The following is a 23,608-nucleotide window of genomic DNA, read 5'->3' on the forward strand; positions in this document are numbered from 1 at the left end:
AAGAGAAAAGAAAAAAAAAGTTAAAATTATGGGAGCAAAAGAAAGGAAAATACAGTCAATGATTTTGTTTATGGAGTTTTGAGATCTTAGCATCACGAAAACCTTTTTCTCTCCATTTCTCTTCAATAATGAGCTTTTCTTTTTTAATGAAGTTCGGACACACGAATATAAATTCGATAGTTGATAGTGGTCATATAATATAAACTCAAATGTACATAGAATACAAAAGAAAGTAAAATGAAGATTTGTATACAATTTTTTTTTAACAACAACGACATAAATAATAAATTTCCAAGGAATTGCCCCAAATTTTCTTTTTTTTTTAAAAAAAAAAAATTAGATAAAAGCATAATTTCATTACAATGTTTGCTCTGCTAGTAGAAAAAACACGAAATATGACACAAATACATACATGTCTAAAAATCAATGAATATAATAGATCAGAAGTAACAGTCAAACCAAAAAAGACATGATGAACTTAATTAACACAACATCTTCTTTTCCTGCCTAAACTTCCAATGTAGCCTGATTGAATTGGCTGAAACCCTTAATGATTCGGTAATGTAAAGTTGTTTTCAGTATGATATTCTATACATGTTTTCATCAAAATCTTAGAGAGACCACATATTCATCGATCCGTCCAAGTTCATGAACTTATCCCTCCTTTTTTATAAAGTCCACCCACCGCCAAGCTTGTGCTATCCATTGATTCCATGAATTTTCACGCAGACTCATTGCTTCGATTCCCTTCCAGTCCACTATTGATGATTAGCATGCAAATCATATCGTACACTAGTTGTGGCAAACTCGTGAAGGACAACCTCTTTAGTCTTTAGATTCATAGCCCCTTTCCCTTCGTGGCTTCATGATCATCTTGGTCACATTTTCGGGCATTCTGGTAAAGCTACACCATCACTAGCCCAGCCATCTCTGCCAGTTTACAGGTCTCATTTCTCAAGTGTTTTATCATTCATTTTTGACTAATTTAATGCTTTGTGCCACGTTTTCTTTAAACTCAAGAAGGAGATAAGCCCATTACTTTGTGGGTTGGTGTTGTGTGTTAATATACATACAAGTCCAAGAAACTGAGTACTCTGCTGATATGAAATGTAGAGAATACCAAGAAGTGGTTATTATAATTTATCGAAAAATGATTCCTCGAAAAAGAATGGTTTAGAAATCTAATACTACTGCTCGCGCTTGTGATATGTGGCTAGCTAATCAAGATTTGATGCTGGTTTTAGAGTCAAGGCTGTAGATAAACGATAAGTATGATAAACCAAATGTTGACAGCTAGAAGGGAAAAAGATGATTATGGAAAAACGAGCTCTCATGGGATAAGGAGCAAGTAGGATATGTATAGTATTACCATATGATCACGACAAACTAACATAGACTAGAATTGCTCCTTGGTTGCTAGGTTTTGTGCCGCCCACTAATATTACTCATAATTATCTTCACCCAAAAGCCCGAAACCACCTCGTAATTGAGGGTTTGTCTCCAATTTAACAGCACAAGGTGATCATTCTACTCTATCACATGTCTTTTCTTTCTTCAGGTAACATCATTGAGCTCAAGGGTCCAACTTCATTTGTTCAGAGACAAATGCTACCTCTGTGGTTGGTTGATTTAATTGGAAGATGGTGATCTCCAAATGGGAATTTTCATCCTCCCCATCAATTATCCTCAATGATGCTATAGAATTGTTGTGATTGGGACTCCCAACAGTGAGTCCAACAACCTGAGTCAAAAACTGTGGGTTGCGTTGCAACAAGCCCAACCAGGAAAATCTGAAAACCACAAGTGGATTTGTAATGGATTCTGCTTAACGTAGTAACTACTCAATTAGTATGTATGTATCTGTCATAATTGACTATTGATCATGTATATGTATATGTAAAATTACTAATGAATTTGGTTTGTATGTATCGCCCGTTTGTTGTTTTTGACTTTTGCCCAACTAAAAGTACTTGAGCTGTTCAATAGCATCTCATGAAGTGTTTGTTCTCGATTGATTATTTTAACTAATCATGGAATCAATTTTTGTGAAGTTTTCAATTGCTTTTTTATTATAGATTTTTTAATGATCAAAAAATTAAAATTATAAATTTTGATTTTAGATAATCATTTTTGTAATATTTTTTGATTACTTTTGTGTTTTGATTATAGATTTTTTTAATGACAAACTCAAAAAGCAACTTTTACTGATTTTGATTATTCTCTATAAGGCATGTTCTCAACTGATTCTAATTTTGTAAAAAACTGATTTATAAAATTGATTCTTAAAATTAGATTTGTCAAATTAACTCATGTGTTCTTGTTTATCAGATGGAATCCTCTGTCCATTATATCTGTCCACTTTTCTGTCCAATACAAAATTACTATGTAGTTCCACTTATTAATACTGCTGATGTGGCACATAACATTGAATGCATATTTAGGGAGTGTTTAGTAAATGGGTTTCAAATTCGATTTTAGCATGAACGGCCTGCTTTCTGAATCAACATGACTGCACGTAACTACAACTCTGACAAACTCAAGGATTTCATCCTCAAATGCTTGTCTAATCTCATCTGAATCAAGCCGCGTGGAATTCCAAAATAGAAGACTATGGGTACAATTAGTTATAAACAAACATCATTTATGGGTATTATTGAATTTGAAACCTATTTATCAAACACCTCCTAAATATGCATTTAATGTTATGTGCCACATCAACAATATTAGTAAATGAAACTACGTAGTTTTGCATTGGATAGGAAAATGGACAGGGGATCCCGTCTTAAAGAGTAATCTAATCTTTAGGTAATTTAGTAATTATGTTGAAATTTAAAGGCTAATTTAATCTACATGAAAAAGTGAAGCACTCCAAAACCTACTTCTGTTTTTCATCCGTTTTGGGTTCAAAAAATCTAAAATAGGTTGAGAACACAACAAAATAGCTTTTCGAAAATCAAAAGTTAAAATCAGGCTTTCAAAAATTAGTTGAGAAGAGACTCATAATCAATTTCTATAATCATATTTTGTAAAATCTAAAACAACTGAGAACAAGGCCGCAATCTTCATCTATAATAATACACTTTTCTCTAACTTGCAAGTGAATATAAAATAAATTCATAGTGCATTTCGTGTTCCTTGATCTCTTCTGGTCTTTCTCGGTTTAAGAATTCTTCCATTGACCATTTTTCCTCCCAATTTTTTGCATTCTAACACAAAATTGACTTGAGGGCCTTAAAGCCTTTCAAAGCTCATAAAACAGTATGCACTTTGGACTATAAAAGCTTCGTATATATCACGAAAGGTGCTATCACATCTTTCAAACCCTGTGAAAGTATTTCTAGTGAATAGGAGGCTACCATCCCCTAGCCCTTGACGGCAAATTCTCTATTAAATTTTGTGGGAGGAGTAGTTGTATCATGGATGTGTCCAGGGACCAGGCTAATTTGTAGGTGGAGAAGGTTCATGAATTTGACACAAATGCATCATTCACTCTTTTTTGTGCAGATTAAGCAATTGCAGCAGAAGCAACGCAGCATAACGGTTGATATTTGGAAACATATGCAATGCATTTATTGCCGGGTTCAATAACTCCAAACCTTTTCCTGAAAAATTCGATGTAGATTTTTGATGATACGTGACAGAGATAGCTGGAGGTTGTTCAATGTGGCTGGATCACGTTACTTGTACAATTAATTTCCTTCCTTTGTAAGCCTAAAAAACGTAATACGTACTAAAGGCAATACCTTGTATTTGCTACTCCACCCGATCAAACGTACTATTATTGTTTTTGCCAACAGAAAAATGAGAGATTTAGACCCTTCCATTCATGTTATCTGTCCTTGCCGCTGCCTGCCTCTCAACATGACGTACAGCTGTCTGTAGAAAAATTGTTTTGATCCGGTTAAGATTATATACCAACTGAAATACTAGTGCTGTGTTGCAATAGATGCAAAAATTAGCTTCATTCGGATTGAAGATTATTTAGCTACAAAAAAAATTTCACGTTTTTCGTCTGCACATTTTTTAATTTTCATTTTATCTTATCTTATGCATGTCAAACCGCTATCTTTTTGCTTCACGTACGTCAAATCGTTATGATGTATTTTTCTACAAAACTTCAGAAAACAGCAATCGAAAAAATAGTAAAACTATTTTCACAATAAACTCAACAATATCTCAAGTCAAATGCCAATTTCTTCTGTCCCCCCCCCCCTCTAATCATCTTAGTTATCAGAAACTTCAGCATGGAATGGTAAACCGCAACCTACACAATTGACCTAAAAGTCAGTGTCCAATCATAAGGTCTTGTCTAAGCCAACGAGACCTTTATGCAACTATGTGCATGTACTGTGAAAAGAATATGCTTTACATTTCCATTCACTTACCCAAGTAATTGTAATTACTCCCTGGTGGAGCCTTTTCTACTAAATTACTTTTGCTAAACCAGTTGCAGTAGTTTTGGTTTTTTTTTTTTTAAAATACAAAATATTAGGGAAAGATTAACTAGGTTCCAACCATAAATACATAAAAATATGGGGGGATTATGCATTTCTTTGTCGTCTGCTGCAAATAAATTGTTCCTAGCGGTTGCCGCAGCAAAGAAATTAAGAATATGGAAATGACTTTTTCCCTTTATTATTTTCTGGAAACCCCCAGTCAAAGGCAATAATGTCCTAATTGACATTATGCTGTGGAGTAATTAATTGGGAAGACAATTACATAGTAATACGAATGCATACTCCCAATAATGTAGTATGTTTTAGATATAGGACCTTGGACCGAATCTATTTCGGTCTGTATTTTTAGAACAATTATATATCAATTCTGGGACAGCCCGACAATCAGTAGATAATGTTATATCTTGTCCTGACCTTTTGAGGAATTGCTGAATGGCCTCACTACTATTTTCAGTAGTTGGAAGATCTAGTGTTATTGAACGATTAACTTCTCAGCCTGATGCAATATTATTATTTCAATTTTAGTTGTACTTTGCTAGATTTTTGTCACAAATCAGCATTTGCGTACACGGGTCTATTTGTACCCACAACCTTTCTTTCTTTTTTGGGAAACCACACTTGCCAATCCTTTTCCCTCAATTCTTCTTGGAAATTAACTGGCTTAGCGAGGAGCTTTGCCAAATGAACATTTACTGCTACTATTGATGATCCCCCTTTACCATTAGGGGTATAGACAAGTCTAATCAAACCAACATTTTGGTGTTCAAGTGTGTTTTATTATTTTAACGAATTTAAAATTTTATTCAAACTTAACTTGTTTATTTGTCGAATCGATTTTGAATAAGTTTTTTTTTTTATTTATTGAACTTGAATGTTTTATGAAACATAAAATAGTATTCAAGTTTGACTAGTTGATAAACCTCTTACCAATTCGAGTTCAGTTTGACTGTCGAGTAATTTGGTTCATCTTGTACTCCTACTTACCATCTCATTACGGTGTTAACAGTTATAATAGCAATTAATTCAATCAATGCATGTGTAGCCCGCATAACAAATTATTATCTAAATTAATCGTAAGACCGCTATTCCTTCCATCAAATGACCCCATATGAATATGATGGTAACGGTTCAAGATCTTTTCTCCTTGTTCTGTTCTCTAATGGAAACGAGAAAATAGATGGGAGGTTTTCGGGACCCAAGCAAGCCTGTTGAACTCTTTTCTTTTCATGGAAAGGACCGAACTAATTTAGGTAAATTTCCCCTTAGTCCATCTATCCAGCTTGGACCACATGCTATATTTCCTTCTACTTCCTTTCTTTGATCCGTGCCCTTGTCTAACCTTGAAGGTATCAAGAGTGGAAGAATTTTGTTTGCTACTCTTTCCTAGAATAACGGTTCAAGGTTAAAATGGTTAATTAGGGTAAATTATACCAACCTCCTCTCTCATTTATTTGAAAACTAAAGGCCTTCCTTCTTCATTTAATAATTAAATAAATGAAACCACCGTCCTAATTTGTTAGAGCAAATCGGAAAGCTTTCCCACGGTTGGCTTTTTAAACGTTGTTAATTGACATCTCACAAGTATCTCCGTATGTTTCCTAAAATGCCTTTTAGTGAGAGTAAGACAGTAATTACTAGCATTTTATCTATACCAAAATTTGTTATTAGCCATTGCATTTAATCTTAAATATAGAGTGAGATTAGACTAAAACCCCATAAATTTAAGTTATGGCTTTCCGTAGGTTAATGGAACAAGTATAGGGGTGCGTTTGATAAAATTGAAATTTGAATCAATTAAGTTGTTGAATTGTTAAGTATTAAATCTAATACATTTGAGTGCATATCACATTCAGTGATAAGTACCTAGCTTATCACTTAATTTCGAGAGCAAGTTTTGTCTAGAAAATTCAGTGCCATTTAATTAATTTAGATGTTCAATTTTTTGTTGTCAAACTATATGAATATATTAAGATCTGAATCCATTAAATTTAAGGGTTAAACTAGGTTATCAAACATGACCCAAAGCTAACTTACCTAGGCCGGCTCCTTCTAAATAATAAATATTATTCGTTTTACAAAAAAGTGGTGCTAGAATAACCATAAGAAATCAATTGTTCTATTTAGTTAGTTAGAGAGAAGCTTTTTCTAAGTTCATTTCACTTTTGAATTGTATTTTGGCCGTGATAATTACTATTAGAGAAAATGTCTCGCATTTGGCCGTGCATTTTCAAGATAATAATCAACGATGATTCAAGTCAAATTCTATAATGTGTCACAAGAGAATAAAATGCATGGATTTTTAGGAAAAATAAAAACAGGAAACATCACAAAGACCCACAAAAAAAAAAAGAAAGAAAATAATTAACAAGAGTTGAAATAAAGAGAAAGTTAAAATCAAGGGTTAACTTATCCTTATGCACATTTCAATAACCACGGCGTATGGAGCGAGCACACATGAAGGGGACGTTTTTATTATTGAAGGGAGGTCCTCGCTTTCCTAAAAATCAAAAGGGCGGTTAGAAATTTTCTTTTGCACCACACCCTAGTCTAAAGTTTTGTAAAAAGCATAAAAGCTTTCTACAAAAACCATGATATGAACTTTTAGATCTTTTTATTTGTTAGATGGAATATAGTGCAATTGCAGTGCAGTATAATCGATTGAATAAAAAAAATGGTATAATGCATTGTCAAATCAGAGAAAAATCAGAAGAGCTTTCGATCTTGACTTAGAATAAACGCATTATTATGATTTTAGCATAATAAAGAAAAGAAACATCGCCAAATTTATCTCATTTTATTTGTGACTTTCAAAGGAACAGTTTAGAATGAAATTTGTTAAATCACATTGAAGAAATGTGTAGGATCGCCATTTTCTAAAATATAAATCAATTAAAGGAGGGAACAAATTGACCAGGTTGTAAAACATCAACAAAAAATGAATCATTTAGGCGGAGGAAATTCGCACGCTCTTTAGTCCGTAGCCGGTGGCGGGTTACCAATCTCCCTCATATGATACACGTGCGATATCGCTACGCGCTTACCCATGAGCGTAGTGTTTTCTTCGACCTGACCACGTGGCTGGTTATAAATCCACTTAGATAACCTTCAAGAATGGTTAATTGCTCCAACGCTCCCAATCTTTTGCAGATTGTTACAAAAGTTGCTTGGAATTTATCCGCTTTTAATAAACGGAGGTGATACGTAGAAAAAAATTATGGAAACAGAATTACTTGCATCAAGGCAAAGAAAATTTTTAGGTGGATGTGGTCATCTTATACGTAATGCATATAATTTTTGAACAGCAAGTAATAAGTAATTATTGAACCGTAGGCAATAAGTTCAACCCATAAAGATATTAAAGTAGATTAAAATATAATCTTGTGAATGACTTGTCAATGATTACGATGTTTAAAAATTTGTAAATGCTTTATATATATCCTTGTAGCATTTGATTTTGCTACCTCAAGATTTTAAAAATCCTTTTATATCATTTTAATATATTAAAAAATTTCACATATACCCCTGCAAATATTATGCTTCATCCTCCAGTTTTTTTTTTTTTTTAAGAATATAAGAATGCCCCTTAAGTATACATCTTCATATATCTCTCTCCCCAAGTCACAAGGTCTAGTTATGCCAATGCTTCTAGTATGGTTTATAACATACCTAATCTGTTTTACAAATAGAATATCCTCAAAGTTTCTTGGAATATTATGTTGTAATTAACCAGTAAGTCAAGAATTGATGAAACATATATTATAATTATATGGAATAACTCATTTATATGCTAATTCATAAGGCCAAATGGGCATCTAATTTAATTAAGAATACAATAAACAATTTGCTCAACTGATTAACCAAATTATGAAGAAATTTGCTCAATCATACTTGCTAGATTGTTAAATTCGTAAAAACATTAAGTGCATGGAAAAATAGGAATCACACTAATTCCAACTATGGGATCGAGAAAGATATCAAAAAATGTAACAAAAAGTTTAAATAAGAAAAAAGTAGCAAGATAGTGAATAATATCCTTATAATTTATTAGGGCAACAAATAAGTATTGCTCGCTACTCACTTGAATTAATAAGAATGGAGATATAAGAATAACGATAATGATAGGTTACTTTGACAAATAGAGATTAAATAGGCATAAAAGTGTCATCCTTCCTTCTCAACAATATATAACATGTGTAATAAGGTTAGTTTATATATATGATGTGCTATTAGAAAGTCAACACTTTCCACTCACAACAAAAATCTTATTTTGCTTCAATTCACATTTAAGTGCTTTGTCTAAAAAAAAAAAAAAGTGCTTTGTCTATGTCACCTATTTGTTTATGGTACCTTATCTCACAAATGAAAACCAATCGTGGTTTTATTTTAAATGTTATAAGATGAAAAAATTAGGTCACAAAAATTTGTTGTTTTTTTAAATAGACATGAAAGCAAACAAAATAAGATTATCTTCACCAATGTATTAAAATCATTAATATTGCGTAGAACTCCACGTAAATATTTAGACAAACATTGACGGGAGGAAAATTAGAAACAAAAACAAATCCTCATATAACATAATTAATGATTATTTCAGTTTTAGGGATGATATAAATCAAAAGTTTCCTTCTTTTGCAAGGTCATTAAATTGGGAGGAAAATTAGAAAGAAAAACAAATCCTCATATAACATAATAAGGATTATTTGAGTTTTAGGGCTGATATAAATCACAAGTTTCCTTCTTTTGCAAGGTCGTTAAACTTGCAAACTAGTAGATCTAGTTCCCTTATTCTATTTTAGATATAACTAGTGGAAGTAAAAGGCGCAAATCCATTTTAAGCTTTCTAGAACTTCAAAAGCCGAAACCATCCCCTTCAATGAAAAACTCCATGAACCAATTTGCGCAGTTTCTCAAAATACTAGGACCTAACTGCCTCATTCTGCGAAAGGTGGAGGGGGTACACACAATTTTCCCTTCAAGAGGAAACGTACAATGAATGAATAGTGAGAAAACGAGTAAATAAGGTACTCTACAGCTCCACAGAGAAATCAATACAAAAATTAAATAAAACAGTTATGAAATCCTTAATAATAGTAATACTACTTGTACTACTTTATTGGGAGTATGAAGCAGACGTTTGGAAGCAAAAGTGCGTCTAGGTTCTCTTCATGTACTGCAGTCTGGGTCCCATTATCCCCCCTCTTCCTTCGTTTTCTTTGCTTAAAATCCCACAACTCTCCCCAAAAATCCCCACCTCACTAGATTTCCTTCTTACCAAACAAGCGGCGCAAACAAACCATTTTCTCCGCTTGCACAAAACAGAAAGAAACTTCTGTTTTTGAAACTTGAGCTGAAAACACACAGTTCACATACAAAAAAAAAAAAAACGCAATGAGGGCCCTCAGCTTCGCCGAGAAATTTCTCTGTTGAAGGGCGAGTCTGTGTGTTATTCGTGTCTGGTGGAGCATGAAAGAATTCTGAGTGGGAAAAAAGGTGGAAGGAAAACCCGGTTTTGTCCCTCGGGAAACTAGCAATGAATCAGCCGTTACACACAGTGGAGGTGTGAGGCCATTTGGAGGGTCTGAAAAAGGGAAAAACTTTGAAACAAAACCGGGTTTTTTTTCTTGCGGTCTTTTCATCTGTGGATCATTGGGTTTAATGGGTTTCGGCTGTTTTCTTTGAATAGCGGTGATGAAACCAATGCAGGCTGAAAATTTTTCAGTTCAGTTGCAGTTTCTGGAAAAAAGTTGAACTGCCAAAACATTTGGAGCTTTATCTGAGTTCATATGCTTTTGCATGTGATTAAGAGATAAGATCTGATAGTTATTTTGGCTTGGATTGTCATGGGTATTATTCTCAAGAAAACATGTGAGATGTTCAGATAAAGGTAAATTTTCCAACTCTGCCTGCATTTCTTTCTGGGAATTTTATTTTCTATAGGTCAATGCTTATATTGGTTCATTCCCTTGTGGATTTGTTTTTCTACGTTTACTTATTTACTGGCTTTAATTTTTATCACAGAAGTTCAAATTTTTAAGGGTCAAATTGTGGCTGCATTTCTGGATTGCTTAAAAGAGATGTTTTTCTGGGCCAAGATTTGTTTTGATAACGTCTTGTTAATGGATTTTTTGTTTTTATTTAAAAAAAAAAGAAGTTTCAGGGTGAAGCTCATATTCGTTTAAATTAGTTTCTGTTATATTCTTCTTCTAGTTTTCATATCACCAGTTAATAATTTGCCTGCATTTTCTACTTCATTCTTTTAGTTTTTTCATATTCTTTTTTAATTTCTTGAAAGAGATGTACATGGGCCTTGATTGATTTCTTTCAGTTTCTTGTTAATAGGTTTTGTCTGTTGTTGCAATATAAATTCACTCTTTACCTATTAGTTGGCTTTCTAGATGGTTATGTGCCCCATTTAGTAATTTTACTGTGGCTTCTTGTTCTTGGTGTTTTTGGCTACTGTATTAGTTGTTTTATGGTATATTTTCTTTCCTTTAGTGATAGAGGATGATATCCTTGAATTGTTTTAAAGCTCAGATTCACATATATTTGAGAATCCTCAGTTAAAGAATTCTATTGAAGATACAATTAGAATTAATAAGAGGATTTGGTTACTTCTTGATCTGTTTGGCTCAGCTAAATTTTTGCAATGACCTTGATTATACAAATTTTGGTATAGAAATATTGAGGTGCATGCACCTACGTTCTTCTTGCTTTCTTTTGCCATTTTTTTAATTTGGTTGCTAAAGCTAACAGTGATGTGTTTCCAATAATTTATCGGCAAGTGGCTTCTACAGTACTTTTGTAGATTTTTATTTTCTTGAGAAATTTTATGAATTAGAAATGGATGTAAGAAGGTTGATTTTGTATGTCTTTAACTGAACTAATTAATTTTCTGTTTATAAATTCAGAAACACCAGTGTGAACACGTGTATACCTTTGATGGATTGATGAATAAATTGATTGGATGAAATGTTTAGGAGATTAGCATCTGGGCTGTTGATCTCATCACTTCTGATATCTCTCTCAGCTGCTGATAATGGATTTTCCAATTGTAACTGTGACGAGGGGGGATTTTGGAGTACTGAGAACATTTTGGATATTCAGAAAGTCAGTGATTTTTTAATTGCAGTGGCCTACTTTTCTATTCCAATTGAGATCCTGTACTTTGTTAGCTGCACTAATGTCCCATTTAAGTTGGTGCTTCTTGAATTTGTTGCCTTCATCGTCCTGTGTGGGATGACTCATTTGCTCAATGGATGGACTTATGGCCCACACCCTTTCCAACTTATGCTTGCACTCACCATCTTTAAAACGCTCACAGCTCTGGTCTCAGTAGCTACTGCTATAACTCTAATCTCAATTATTCCCTTTCTGCTCAAAATCAAAGTCAGAGAAATCTTGTTGAGGAGAAAGACCTGGGATCTTGGTCGGCAAGTAGGAATGATAAAGAAGCAGAAAGAAGCTGGCCTGCATGTTCGGATGCTCACCCAAGAGATTCGCAAATCACTTGATCGGCATACAATATTAGACACAACTTTAGTTGAGCTTTCTAAGACACTGGATTTAGAAAATTGTGCTATCTGGATGCCTAATGATAATAAAACAGAAATGAATCTGATTCATGAGTCGATAAGGAGGAATTCTTCAGACATGAATGAGTTATGTATTCCAACCAGTGACCCTGATGTAAGAGAGATTAAAGGAAGTGATGGTGTGAAGATTCTTGAGTCTGACTCACCGCTTGCTGTTGCAAGCAGCGGAGGGAATGGTGAACCAGGAGCTGTTGCTGCAATCAGGATGCCAATGCTTAGAGTTTCCAATTTTAAGGGTGGCACTCCGGAGATGGTTCCTGCATGTTATGCAATTCTGGTTTTAGTTCTTCCTGGCAGTCAGGGCAGATCTTGGTCCATTCAGGAACTCGAGATAGTAAAGGTGGTTGCTGATCAGGTTGCGGTGGCTATTTCCCATGCTGCAGTGCTTGAAGAGTCTCAGCACATGAGAGAAAAGTTGGAGGAGCAAAACCGAGCATTGCAACAAGCAAAACAGGATGCTTTGTTGGCAAGCCAAACAAGGAATGCATTTCAGATGGTAATGAGCAGTGGACTGAGAAGACCAATGCACTCAATTTTAGGCTTACTCTCCATGATGCAAGAAGAGAACCTCAGTTCTGAGCAACAACTTTTGGTTGATGCTATGGTCAAGACGAGCAATGTGCTTTCAACCTTGATAAATGATGTGATGGATACTTCAACAAAAGACAATGGGAGATTCCCACTTGAGACAAAGTCTTTTTCACTTCATGCAATGATAAAAGTAGCTGCTTGTCTAGCCAAATGCCTATGCATGTACAAAGGTTTCAATTTTGCCATGGAAGTTGATAAATCCTTGCCTAATCATGTGATGGGGGATGAGAGAAGGGTTTTTCAGGTAATCTTCCACATGGTTGGGAGTCTTTTAAACAGCAGCAATGGAGGAGGTTGTCTGGTCTTTCGAGTTCTCTCAGCTAGTGGGAGTCAGGCAAGAAATCAAGGATGGGGACCTTGGAGATCAAGCTCATCTGATGGGTATACTTACATTAAATTTGATGTTGGGATATGCAAAGATGATTCAGATTTTGAGAGCATGCCTTCAACGGTATCACCGGGCCGTCAGAGATACAACAGTGGTATACCTGAGGAAGGCTTGAGTTTCAGTGTATGCAGAAAGCTAGTTCAGGTATGTTTTCAGCATTAGTGGGCAATGGCAGTATATGAGGAGCGTTCTGGTTGTAATTGGTCATAAGATCCTCACAAGTTATTCTTAGCTTTTCTCTCTCAAATTGCTATATATTCATCTTCATCAACCTTCCACAAATGCTACCAGTTTCTGAATTGGTTTCTGCTTTTAAGAAATTCTATTTAAAATAGATATCAGTGCAAGCTCCTAGTTCACAGACACAATATTGCTGAGAAGCAACTTTTCTTTAGTGAAATTATTTGTGGTTTTCTCTTTTCTTTCTTCATTCTTTTTTTTTTTTTGGGGGGGGGGGGGGTGTTGGGGAGGGTGTGGTCTGTGGGTAGAGATGTGTCTTAAGCTAATCTTCTTTTAAGGATATGTTTTTCACCTTTCCATAACGGCTTCATGCACCTCCTAGTGAGTAGCTAGCCTGATAACTATGCCTATTTTTAGTAGATTATGGAAGTTTCTTTTGCGTTTGGCATTTACTGATTTCTTATCTTGTTTGGCTTTTAAATTCAATTTAGTTGATTCCTAAAGCTGATGTAGAGGGAACATTATACCTATAGAAAGCAGTCTGCTTTTAGCTGCTCATCGTTTGTCGTAATTATTCCTTAGATTCACTTCATTAAATGACTTTTGGATAGTTATGGTGGCAGCTAATGCAAGGAGATATATGGGTAGTCCCCAATTCGGAAGGTTTCAAGCATAGTTTGGCACTTATTCTTCGGTTTCAGAAACAGACATCGACTGTAGTCAGCATATCTGAACAAGGGCAGTCTTCAGATCATCGTTATTCCAACTCCTTCAGGGGCCTCAGAGTACTTTTAGCTGATGACGATGATATGAATAGGGCAGTTACTCGAAGGTTGCTTGAGAAACTAGGATGCAATGTTTCTGCAGTATCTTCAGGATATGAATGTCTTAGTGCTCTTGGGCCTGCTGTATCTGCAATCCAAATTGTTCTTGTGGATCTTCACATGCCTGACATGAATGGATTTGAAGTGACCATGAAAATTAGAAAGTTCTGCAGCCGCAACTGGCCATTGATCATTGCCCTAACAGCAAGTGATGATGAAGATAGGTGGGAGAAATGCTTTCAGGTTGGGATGAATGGAGTTATCCGAAAACCAGTTCTCTTGCAAGGAATTGCAGACGAACTTCGACGGGTCTTGCTACAAGCAAGCAGAGTTCCATAGTACCGGTATTGCACTTCTACAGCCTGTGATGCAGCCACTCCTGTTATGAGTGTATTGCTGTGGAATTTGGTCGAAGTAAGCAAACAAATTTGCTTCTATAGCAAAAATCAAGGGTACAGAGATGTTATACACAACATGCAATATAATTATGGTACAGAAAATTCATCTTCATTTTTCTTTCATACTTATTGGTAGCCTACTTAGTTGATGTTAGTTGGCTGATTGTATTTAACCCAGTGAAAGCCATGAGATATAAGTAGACTTTCAGATTGTAGAGATTTAATTTTTGCTAAAAAAGATTTTGTCACTAATATTCAGGCCTAAGGAAGTAATGGATGAGCAGAACACTACATTTTGTACCTACACATATCTACCTATTTAGAACCTAACTTTGAATCTTCCTTTAATTTGAATCTTCCTTTAATTGTGGATCTTTATATTATTCTTGATCACAATAAATTCAATACATTTCACAACACTGTTTGTGTTGATCAGAGTCATGAACTCAGTTCATTAGGCTGCCTCCGTTGGTCCAACCAATTGGTAGCTGTGATAGCTTACTTTAAGCTAGGCTAGACTTTTTGCTAAAGTAGTTGTTAATGCTTTGTACGAAATGTTGAATTTTGCCTGCAAGTTGAACCTAAAAATAGGCATACTTAGCACCAAACATTTGTTAAAGTAAATCTCAAGTCTAGTCATGGTATTCAGGCATTACATTTTTTCAACTGCTGCGATTGCAACTTGAGCATCTGTTGGTTATCTGTTTTATTCTAGCTCTCATCATGCTCCCACAGTGTCGAACCAGTATATCACACCATCACTGCAGACCCTTTATTATCTTATTCTTGCTATGCAATAATTCACTACAACGTATTGCATTTTGGGATTCTGGGATAGTCTCTGCACATTTTCTTGGATAACTTGCTCCCTCCACACGGCTGATCTTCACGTCTTATCTTGTTGTTGATATTGTCTGATACCATACCCATATCTTTCTCCATACTCCCTCAGGTATGCATCTTATCCAGCAGGAACCCATCATGTTATTGCTTCATCTACTGCACGTGCCTTGCATGTGTTTTCCATCTCGGGACACAATATGTATATCCTCCTCCTTTTTGTGTTGCTCTTATTGAAAGTGTGGCACGATTTTGAAGAATTGTGGTTCAAAAATATCTCCTCTTATAATTACTACTGTCAACTTTTGACACAATGTATAATATAACCATGCATGAATATGGCTACGTACATGGACAATTTCTATCTTTTTTGGTCGTGCACATGGTCCCCATCCCTCATCCCCCACACAAATCAAAACCCTTGAATGTTCCCTCTTAAGATATTTTGGTCATTCCATTAAATTATCTTGATAGTCTCACGGACTAGGTCAAATCTCATTCTTGGTTCATTATACCTGCAGAACAGTGACTTGATGCGTTTGGAATGTTGGTGACTATTTGACTCCACAAAAAATTTTTTTTTTTTTCCTTTTTCTTGGCCTCATTTTCTAGCATTGTGTCCGTGTCAATCAATTCATATACCCCCAGTGTCCATCAGGGGTATTAGGTGGTGGCTTATTTGGAATCATGGGTTAGAAAGCAGCAACCTAGGTGGTTGATGTATCTTAATTTCCTTTAATTCCTTTTTCTATCAGTGTCTGTCCTTTTCAGCTAATCCCACGGGGATGTCAAGCTGGCTTGGCTGATCACATATGAAATTTGATCCTATGCTGCTGTATCCAACCCTGCAACCCTTTATTCTTCACCACTAGATGGTCAAAGTTTTGAGAGCATGGGAGATCACGCCTGCTTTCTTGTCAAAATACTTAGATTAGCAAGAAGGTGTTCAAAGGACAGGATTTCTTGCAGAAACCAGTTGTTTAGCAGATAAATAACCGTGTATTGGGTGATGCAAGCAATGAGGAGATCGTTCCAAAACTATTCAAGGATTCGATTAAGACTTGACCTCAAAGAAAATGACTTGGATTTTAATTAAAGGGATGACTATAAGGTAATGATTTGTTATCTGGCAAGAGGACCAAGAAAATCCACTTACTTGTACAGGTGAAAGTTTTGTGCCAAGGGGTCTGTATGTTGATTTTTTTAAAGCTAGTAGATAAACTATTGCAGTCTTTTCACGGCATGGAATTGCATGAAAGGAATCTCAGAAATTTCTCCAATTCATAAACAAAAGCAACTTGAGAAGACTAGAGGGCCTGCATACTTTGAATCCTATCCCGCCTCAAATTCTCATTATTATTCAACTTGACAAGTTAGCTTTCGACAAGAAAAATATAATTGCTTTGTTTGGATTGTATTTTTCTGAATTTTTTTGTAGAAAAATTGCGATTTGATATATACGAGGAAAAATGTGTCCACAAAAAAATTGCAATCCAAACACATCACAGTTTTTTTTTTCTCTACTCCACTATGAAAACGGCAAGACTTGCCCTCCTTAGATTTTTTTTTGGGGGGGGGGGGGGGGGGGGGGGGGGGTTCTAATTATTGTTTATATTTAAAAATGAAATCCAAGAAATATGTGGTGTGATAATTAGTGACAGGTCAACTAGTGAGGAACGGTTTGCAGTAAAAGTTTAATGATCTAAATCTATAAGATATATTAAAGAACTTTTAGGTATCCAAAAGACTACCTGAATTTATTAATCAGAGGTTGCTTTAAACAGAGTAGTTTGGTTTCTGAACTCAATGCGCTTTGAGCAGACAAAACAAGCAAGAATTTGCTTAGTTAAGTAAACTACCTTTTGGATATTAGTGCCCCCATATGGCTTTAATTATACCAGTACTAATTGGTTAACCTATTTTGACTTGCATAATTATTACTGAAGCCTAGCTAGATCCTCGGCATTACTTGATAAAATAGCAATGACTGGATCGTGTAAGCGCTAATTTGGTTCGATTGTTTAATAATATATTATTAAGATTAAGAAGAATGGTAGGTTCTGGTAAAGTCCTAACGAGATTCCGCTACCTTTGTTTAATTAATATTCAGGTGTCCGGTGTTTCGTTTTTATTTGCTCGAAATTTTTCAACCATTTTCTCTCTCACACTGTCTGATTTTTTGTGTGATTAATCTTCACCATGTATTTAATTCACACGATTCGTGGCCACTTCTCGAGGAATAATGACAGACCAAGAGGCTCGACTAGATTAAAAAAATTTTTTTTTTTTTGTAGATGAAGAGATATCAAAGGGGTTTCTTTCTTTCCGAACGGATCCTCCTACATCTATCTACATATAAATGCTCGTTTATCAAGAATTATATGGATTACTTTGCAAGAAAAGCAGATAAATAAATTGTCCTAATAGGGATATTAGTCAGGTAACCGCGAACTTTTTTTTAATATAAATTTTAGAGTGTCTTTTGAGATAATTAAATAAAATAAAAAATTAACGATAGTATTATTATTTTTAGAACTCTAAATATTGTTATTGGCTCTTCTACTGCCACCCGTTTTTTAATAAATAGATGACACTGAACTCAAAATCATCTACTTACAATCACTCTCGCCTTACCACCTAACTCAGCCCTCCCCCTCCACCAGTGCCACTCACTCGCTCCAACAGATTAAAGTACGTTTTCCCATAAATCTCATCCACTCCCAATTGGGCATCTTCGGACTTTGCCCATTATCTCCCTATTGCAAATGGGAGTGAAATTTATGGACAAGGATACTTTTATCTGTTTGTGAAATTAATAGTAGAGAGAGTGGTTTTGGCTTTCATTCATTTATCAAACAGGCTATTCATGAGTAATGTTCCTAGAACTCGGTTTCTTTTTTTTTTTTTCCTATGAATTGCAGATCTAATAGGAAGCATCATAGGTTCAATTTTAAGTCTATCAGTTTATAATATTATAGTCGCACATCTTTCATTTGGAGCACAGCTTAATTCTGTTTTGTTGGAAAAATTTCAGGAGATATGCTCCCCTAGAAATGTTGTATTGAACAAGTTGACTAATTACTCTATGCTAGATCTATATTTTACCAAAAGAAAAACTAAACAAAGATTTATGAAAAAAAATATTTTTCTTCAGGTGCTCATTGAACACTCGTTAATATATCTAAATTCGACCTAATCTATCTTATATATACACATACTAAACTTACCTTTTTAAAAATTTAGCACCTGATAGAATTTAACCTATTACATACTAAACTTACATTTCTAATAATTTAATGCCTAAAGTACATCTCACTCATTAGACAGAAAAAGGAAAAAAAAACGTCGGGAATTTATTTTTCTTTTCTCTTTCGGGCCAGTAATGTCTTTAAGGTGCAATGGGTGAGTTGGGTTGGGCCTATGGCAGCAGTTCAGGAGACTGAAACGTTGTGCGACATATTCCGTGCTCAGATCTCCATTATCAGTGTTATGTTCCAAGCACGGAAAAAAAGATGGAATGGACTGAAGTGCATGATCCAGAATTCAGATGATAAAGCCCAATCCAAATTCGGTCCTCAGCGAATGTAACCTCCTACGGCCCATCACTTGAAGCTAAACTTATGAAATAACCTCGCCTTTCTTTTCTCCTTGTAAGGTTGGAGTCTGCCACAGTAAAAGATATTAACCTCTAGTTTGATCAACTAATTGCAAGACTAATACGAAGTAGGACATTTGATCCATTCTTAAGTTTCGATCGATTCGACCCTTTTCACTTTCTTTTCCTTTTCGCACTTAATATCTTTCTTTGGTTACATTTGGTTCTAACACGCTATCGATCACCAAATCGTGTTTTTTTTGCCTCCCCTGCTACAAGAATACAAAAAAATATGGGTGGGTAAGCCAATCGGTTACAAAGTCAAATGCTTATCAACTAGGCTGAACTTTATTGTCGACACGTTAATATCATGTTTAAAATTGTAAATGCATGTATCTATAACTTTCAATTATGCATTGCATGCTTTTTAAGTGATTGATGAAGTAGGTTAATGCCAAAAAATCCTTAAAACAAGGGAGAAAGAAAGAGTAAAAAATGTGATATGCCCTGTCATCTCAGATATTGGAGGTCACAAAATAATATTAGTATAGTATTAGAACAATACTAGTCCATGATTGTTGTGGGGCAAGGCAACACTGTCCATTGGGCTTCACTCATCAACCTGACGAAGATGGAATATATTCAAGAAAAAATAAAATAAAATTTCAATAAATAAATAATTAAAAGAAAAAAAAAGAGGACCCTCTTTTGATTATTGTTTGGCTTGTGTGTTCCCATTTTTGTCCCTTTGGACATGCAATTTTCAGAACGATACAAGAGGTATAACAAAAGAGAGGAAAACATAACGAGAAAAAAGATTAATGATTTAATGGTCCACCGCCTTGAACGTTGTTGCATATTTTTCATGATCAAGATGTTTATAACCCCCCATCCACATATTCAACCGAGGTACCCCAGTTTTTCAAGCATTGAATTTATTCTCATTTACTGATTATTTTCTGCAGCTGCATTTGCACTGGAATATTTAAGTACTTTTTTCGTACTATCTCTAAACATGTTCCTTTTTTTTTAAAAATCTTTTCAATCACATTTTAATTTTACATAGATTATATTACATTACAAAAAGTACTACAACGCATAATAAAAATTTTCAAATAATCTTCAATCCAAGATCACTTTTAATTGGTGTGAAGTTTTTGGCCATTTACATCGAATTCAGTAACTGAACAGATTCAAACTTTTTTAGATGTCATGTATTGAACATAGTTCCCATACACGGTGAAATTTGTCAATCTACACCATACTTTTTTGTAATTTTCACACCTAGTTAGCAAGAAGATATACATATGTATGGATACCTACTTCTCCAACTTCGGGCTACCCATTGGTTTAAGCATTAGTCAATTAATGCATGATTTACGTTGAAAACGACCTTTTCCAACTGGAGAAAAATTAACAGACAGATGATGTCCAGGTCAATAAATGAATAAATCATTAGCAACTTGTATGTAATAATGGTTGTATGTGAAGAAAATGATGATTGAGTTTGACTCCAACCTTCAATTGGCAACTTATTTGTTAGGGATACAAGTAAGTTCGATACCTTGGAGCTAGAGGACATACGACCATCTTGCCGTACCAAATAAGGTTAGACTATATATATATATATATATATATATATATATATATATATATATATATATAATTTAGAAGTTTCTTCAAAAAAGAATTTCCATGTAACCATAACAGCTGAGTTCACACTAGAATTCATATTTATTTCCTTTTTTTTTTCTTACATTGTTTCACTATCTTACAAAAGATAAATGGGTCGTGTATGAAATTAATGGAGATTTTGAAAATGAATTTTTTTTTAATGAAATGAGAAATGGTTTACTACTAACTTACCAAATAAAGAAGAAATGGTTCACTGACCTCTTTCTTTAGGGCATACATAAAATCTTGCAGAGAAAATATTAGCACTGCATTAGGGAATGGTTTTTCCAAAGGAGTATAGAAAATTTCCTTTGAAGAATGTCCGATTTGGGTAGACCTGATTTACCCAAGCGTTTCCCTACCTAAAAGGGACTGATTCAATACGTTTTTATTTCATGCAAATATTATTATATTGGTCCTTATTGTACCCCTCATTTTTCCATATATATCCATTGTAAACTGCTTAGTTTGGACTTAAAACATTAGTGAGTGATATTGGGGAATTTGATTTATTTTCCCGTGGAGAAACTGTATGTTTCTCTTTCATGAAAAAGGCCAGATTGCACAGGGGGAAGGGGGAGAGAGATGGCGGGGAAGAGCGGAGGAGAGGAGGAGAGGGAGAAGAGAAAAAAAAACTTACCTCTATCGGCGCGAGAGATGGTGGTGGGTTGATGTGGGGGCAACAAACACTAAAAATTTACCTGCTACATTGGGTTCAAGAAATAGGTGTCTCTAATTTTAAGGAAAAGAAAGTTTTATTAGCCATTATGATATTAAAAGCTAAGTTTTAAAACTTTGTGGACCAGTAATATTAGAGGAGGAATTGATTTGCCTTCTGACGGAGGAATTGTGTGTTTCTTTTTCACAAAAGGAGGAATGTATGTGTTGTTGTAATAACTAAAAAATGTGATGGAAAATTGCAACCGCGAGCACCAGTGGTCTAGTGGTAGAATAGTACCCTGCCACGGTACAGACCCGGGTTCGATTCCCGGCTGGTGCATGAGTTTTTCCTTTTTCAGCTCATTTCTTTCAGAATTAAGTTTTTCTTTTTTTTTTAAAAAAAAAAAATCACAATATTGTCATATAGTGGTCCAAACTTCCAGTACAGCTGCAACATTGTGGACTTTTTATCTCCTGAATCCAAGTATCCATTCCCAGTAAGAGGCCACGTTAGTAGATGCTTTCTTGTCCAACTTGGGATAGAGCTCAGGAAATGGGTCCCCATGTTGCCTTCACAAAAAATTTAGGACCGTTAAATTTTTGTTATAATTTTTTGCTTTTTCATTGTTTTTTTTTTTGTGGTTGTGGTGAATTGAGGGGAATAGGGGAGCAAAGCCTTCATTTCTCACCGTCCACATTTTGGACTTCCATTTCGGGTAAGGAGTCAAATTCAAATTTGGCTAAAATTTTCTTACTTCTCTGAGATAGTAGTGTGCTGTTTTCTTGTCCCCTCTTTTCTTTTGCTTGATTTGAAAGGTGTAAAGTATTATTGAACTCCCTTAGTTTAAAATTGAATTTCTGTTGTGCATTTAGTATTTTTTCAATTGATTGGGGGAGATGACGTGTATAAGTGTAGACGAGTCTGATCAAATTTAATAATTTAGTGGTTAAATTTATTTAATTATTTTAATAAATTTAAAATTGTGTTTAAATTTGGCTTATTAATTTATCGAGTCTAATTCGAGTCGAGCTCTAGTAACTTATATTTTTTTTTCTGCAAATTTCAATTTCATATAAATCAAACGAAATTCAAACCAACCTTGAAAGTTTACCCAATCCAAAATGGTGTTCATGTTTGACTTAATTAGTTAACAAACCAACCTCTAACGAACTTTTTTTGAGTTAAACTCGATTCGAGTATCGAGTAACTTTCTTCTTGTTTCAGCCTTAATCATGTGTGGTTACTGTGGTAGCTGCAATGCATTATCAATCACACTTTAAGAACAAGTGCAATCTACCAATTCTAGCTAGTAAAATAGATTACACTCTTGTCATATGTATATTTGCCAACTAGACCTAGGTATGCAACAACAAATAATACACCTTAATTAATAGTATCCTTTTTAACTCTGTGTTTTTGGGGTACATAGTAGACAACAGAACGTTTGCTACCATATTCATAGTTAGGATAAACTCAAATGTTCACTATGGCCTTTCCTCAACTCAGGGGGTTAGTGACACTGACTGCTTTGAAAGATGTAGTTTAAGTAAAGGTTCATCGAATTAAGGCAGCTGATGTGTATTCCACAATAAGAACACCGTCCACTAATTGAACTTCTGTATCAACACAATGTCACGAAGTCATGAACTTGGAAGAAAAGCTAAGAAAATTTTGGTTTTGTCTACGAGTGATGTAATCTATTGTCCCCACCAACCATACTTTCACACAATAATACAATAGGTGTTAATGGGTGGTCTACATTTCATTAATGCGAGTTTAGTGGATTCCCTTTCAAAGTGATGTACTTGTTTGATGTTTAGCGTCTTAGAAAGGTGATTAGTTTAGCGTTTTCATATTTGATTGGTTTTTCTTTTTTTCCCTAAAAAACTCTTCCTAACAACTAAAAGGGTGAAGCTAAATCCATTAAACGAGGATCCCCGGGAGAGCAAATTATGCGATTGATCCTGCCAGTAGTCATATGCTTGTCTCAAGGATTAAAAGGAAAGCTAATCAACACCGTTGTTGTAATAGCAAGTGGAAGTGTGCCAACGCTAGGAAAGGCAGATGGGAACAAATTAAAGTGCGAATCAATTTGATTATTGGCCTAAGTTGAATATCATAGTAACAAATTACCTTGCAATTATTGACCTAAGACTCCTAAGAGGGCCCATGGTATAGTGAATTTAGTGTTGGAATGTCATACTATAGTCCTATTTGCAATTTGGCTTTTAGTAGTTTATCAAGATTAATTAAGCGTGACACGTGAATTCAGGTGAAGAGGGCCCTCTATGTTTGCTAATTAAATCTAGCCCCCCACCACCTCCCCCTCTCCCTCTCCCTCTCTCTATGATCCTTTGAGTGTTAGTTGAAAATCTTCTCAATGATTTAGTCACTGGCTTTATCGATTA

The 23,608-nt window shown here is 34.9% G+C and overlaps 1 protein-coding gene, 1 long non-coding RNA gene and 1 other non-coding gene across 9 annotated transcripts; all 3 read left to right on the plus strand.

Moving 5' to 3' along the window:
* Positions 1-534: 534 nt before the first annotated feature.
* Positions 535-1,928, plus strand: LOC140038605 (uncharacterized). The gene is made up of 2 exons (XR_011842185.1): positions 535-944; positions 1,559-1,928. It is a non-coding gene; the product is annotated as an uncharacterized lncRNA (long non-coding RNA).
* Positions 1,929-9,667: 7,739 nt separating this feature from the next.
* On the plus strand, positions 9,668-16,580 carry LOC113734243 (ethylene receptor 2). Of its 7 annotated transcripts, XR_003459248.2 has the most exons (5): positions 9,668-10,341; positions 11,366-13,172; positions 13,820-14,522; positions 15,146-15,382; positions 16,026-16,580. XR_003459248.2 is itself a non-coding variant. In XM_027260668.2 (3 exons), exons 2-3 carry the CDS (start codon positions 11,427-11,429, stop codon positions 14,369-14,371), a joined length of 2,298 nt encoding a protein of 765 aa, XP_027116469.1. In that variant the 5' UTR covers positions 9,668-10,341; positions 11,366-11,426; the 3' UTR covers positions 14,372-14,734. The 7 variants fall into 7 exon arrangements, 3 of the variants coding, with proteins under 3 accessions (XP_027116469.1, XP_071940580.1, XP_027116470.1); XR_003459247.2 differs by lacking the exon at positions 15,146-15,382; XR_003459250.2 differs by lacking the exons at positions 15,146-15,382; positions 16,026-16,580 and adding an exon at positions 15,383-15,636.
* Positions 16,581-21,468: 4,888 nt separating this feature from the next.
* Positions 21,469-21,539, plus strand: TRNAG-GCC (transfer RNA glycine (anticodon GCC)). The gene has a single exon. It is a non-coding gene; the product is annotated as a tRNA-Gly (tRNA).
* The last annotated feature ends 2,069 nt before the right edge of the window (positions 21,540-23,608 follow it).

Source organism: Coffea arabica, chromosome 3e, assembly GCF_036785885.1.
Source record: "Coffea arabica cultivar ET-39 chromosome 3e, Coffea Arabica ET-39 HiFi, whole genome shotgun sequence".
NCBI classification, from domain to species: Eukaryota; Viridiplantae; Streptophyta; class Magnoliopsida; order Gentianales; family Rubiaceae; genus Coffea; species Coffea arabica.

Coding starts and splice junctions, on each gene's coding strand:
- LOC113734243 (XM_027260668.2), top strand. CDS start 11,427: ATGTTTAGGAGATTAGCATCTGGGCTGTTGATCTCATCACTTCTGATA. Junction 13,173..13,819: donor TATGCAGAAAGCTAGTTCAG/GTATGTTTTCAG, acceptor ACTTTTGGATAG/TTATGGTGGCAGCTAATGCA.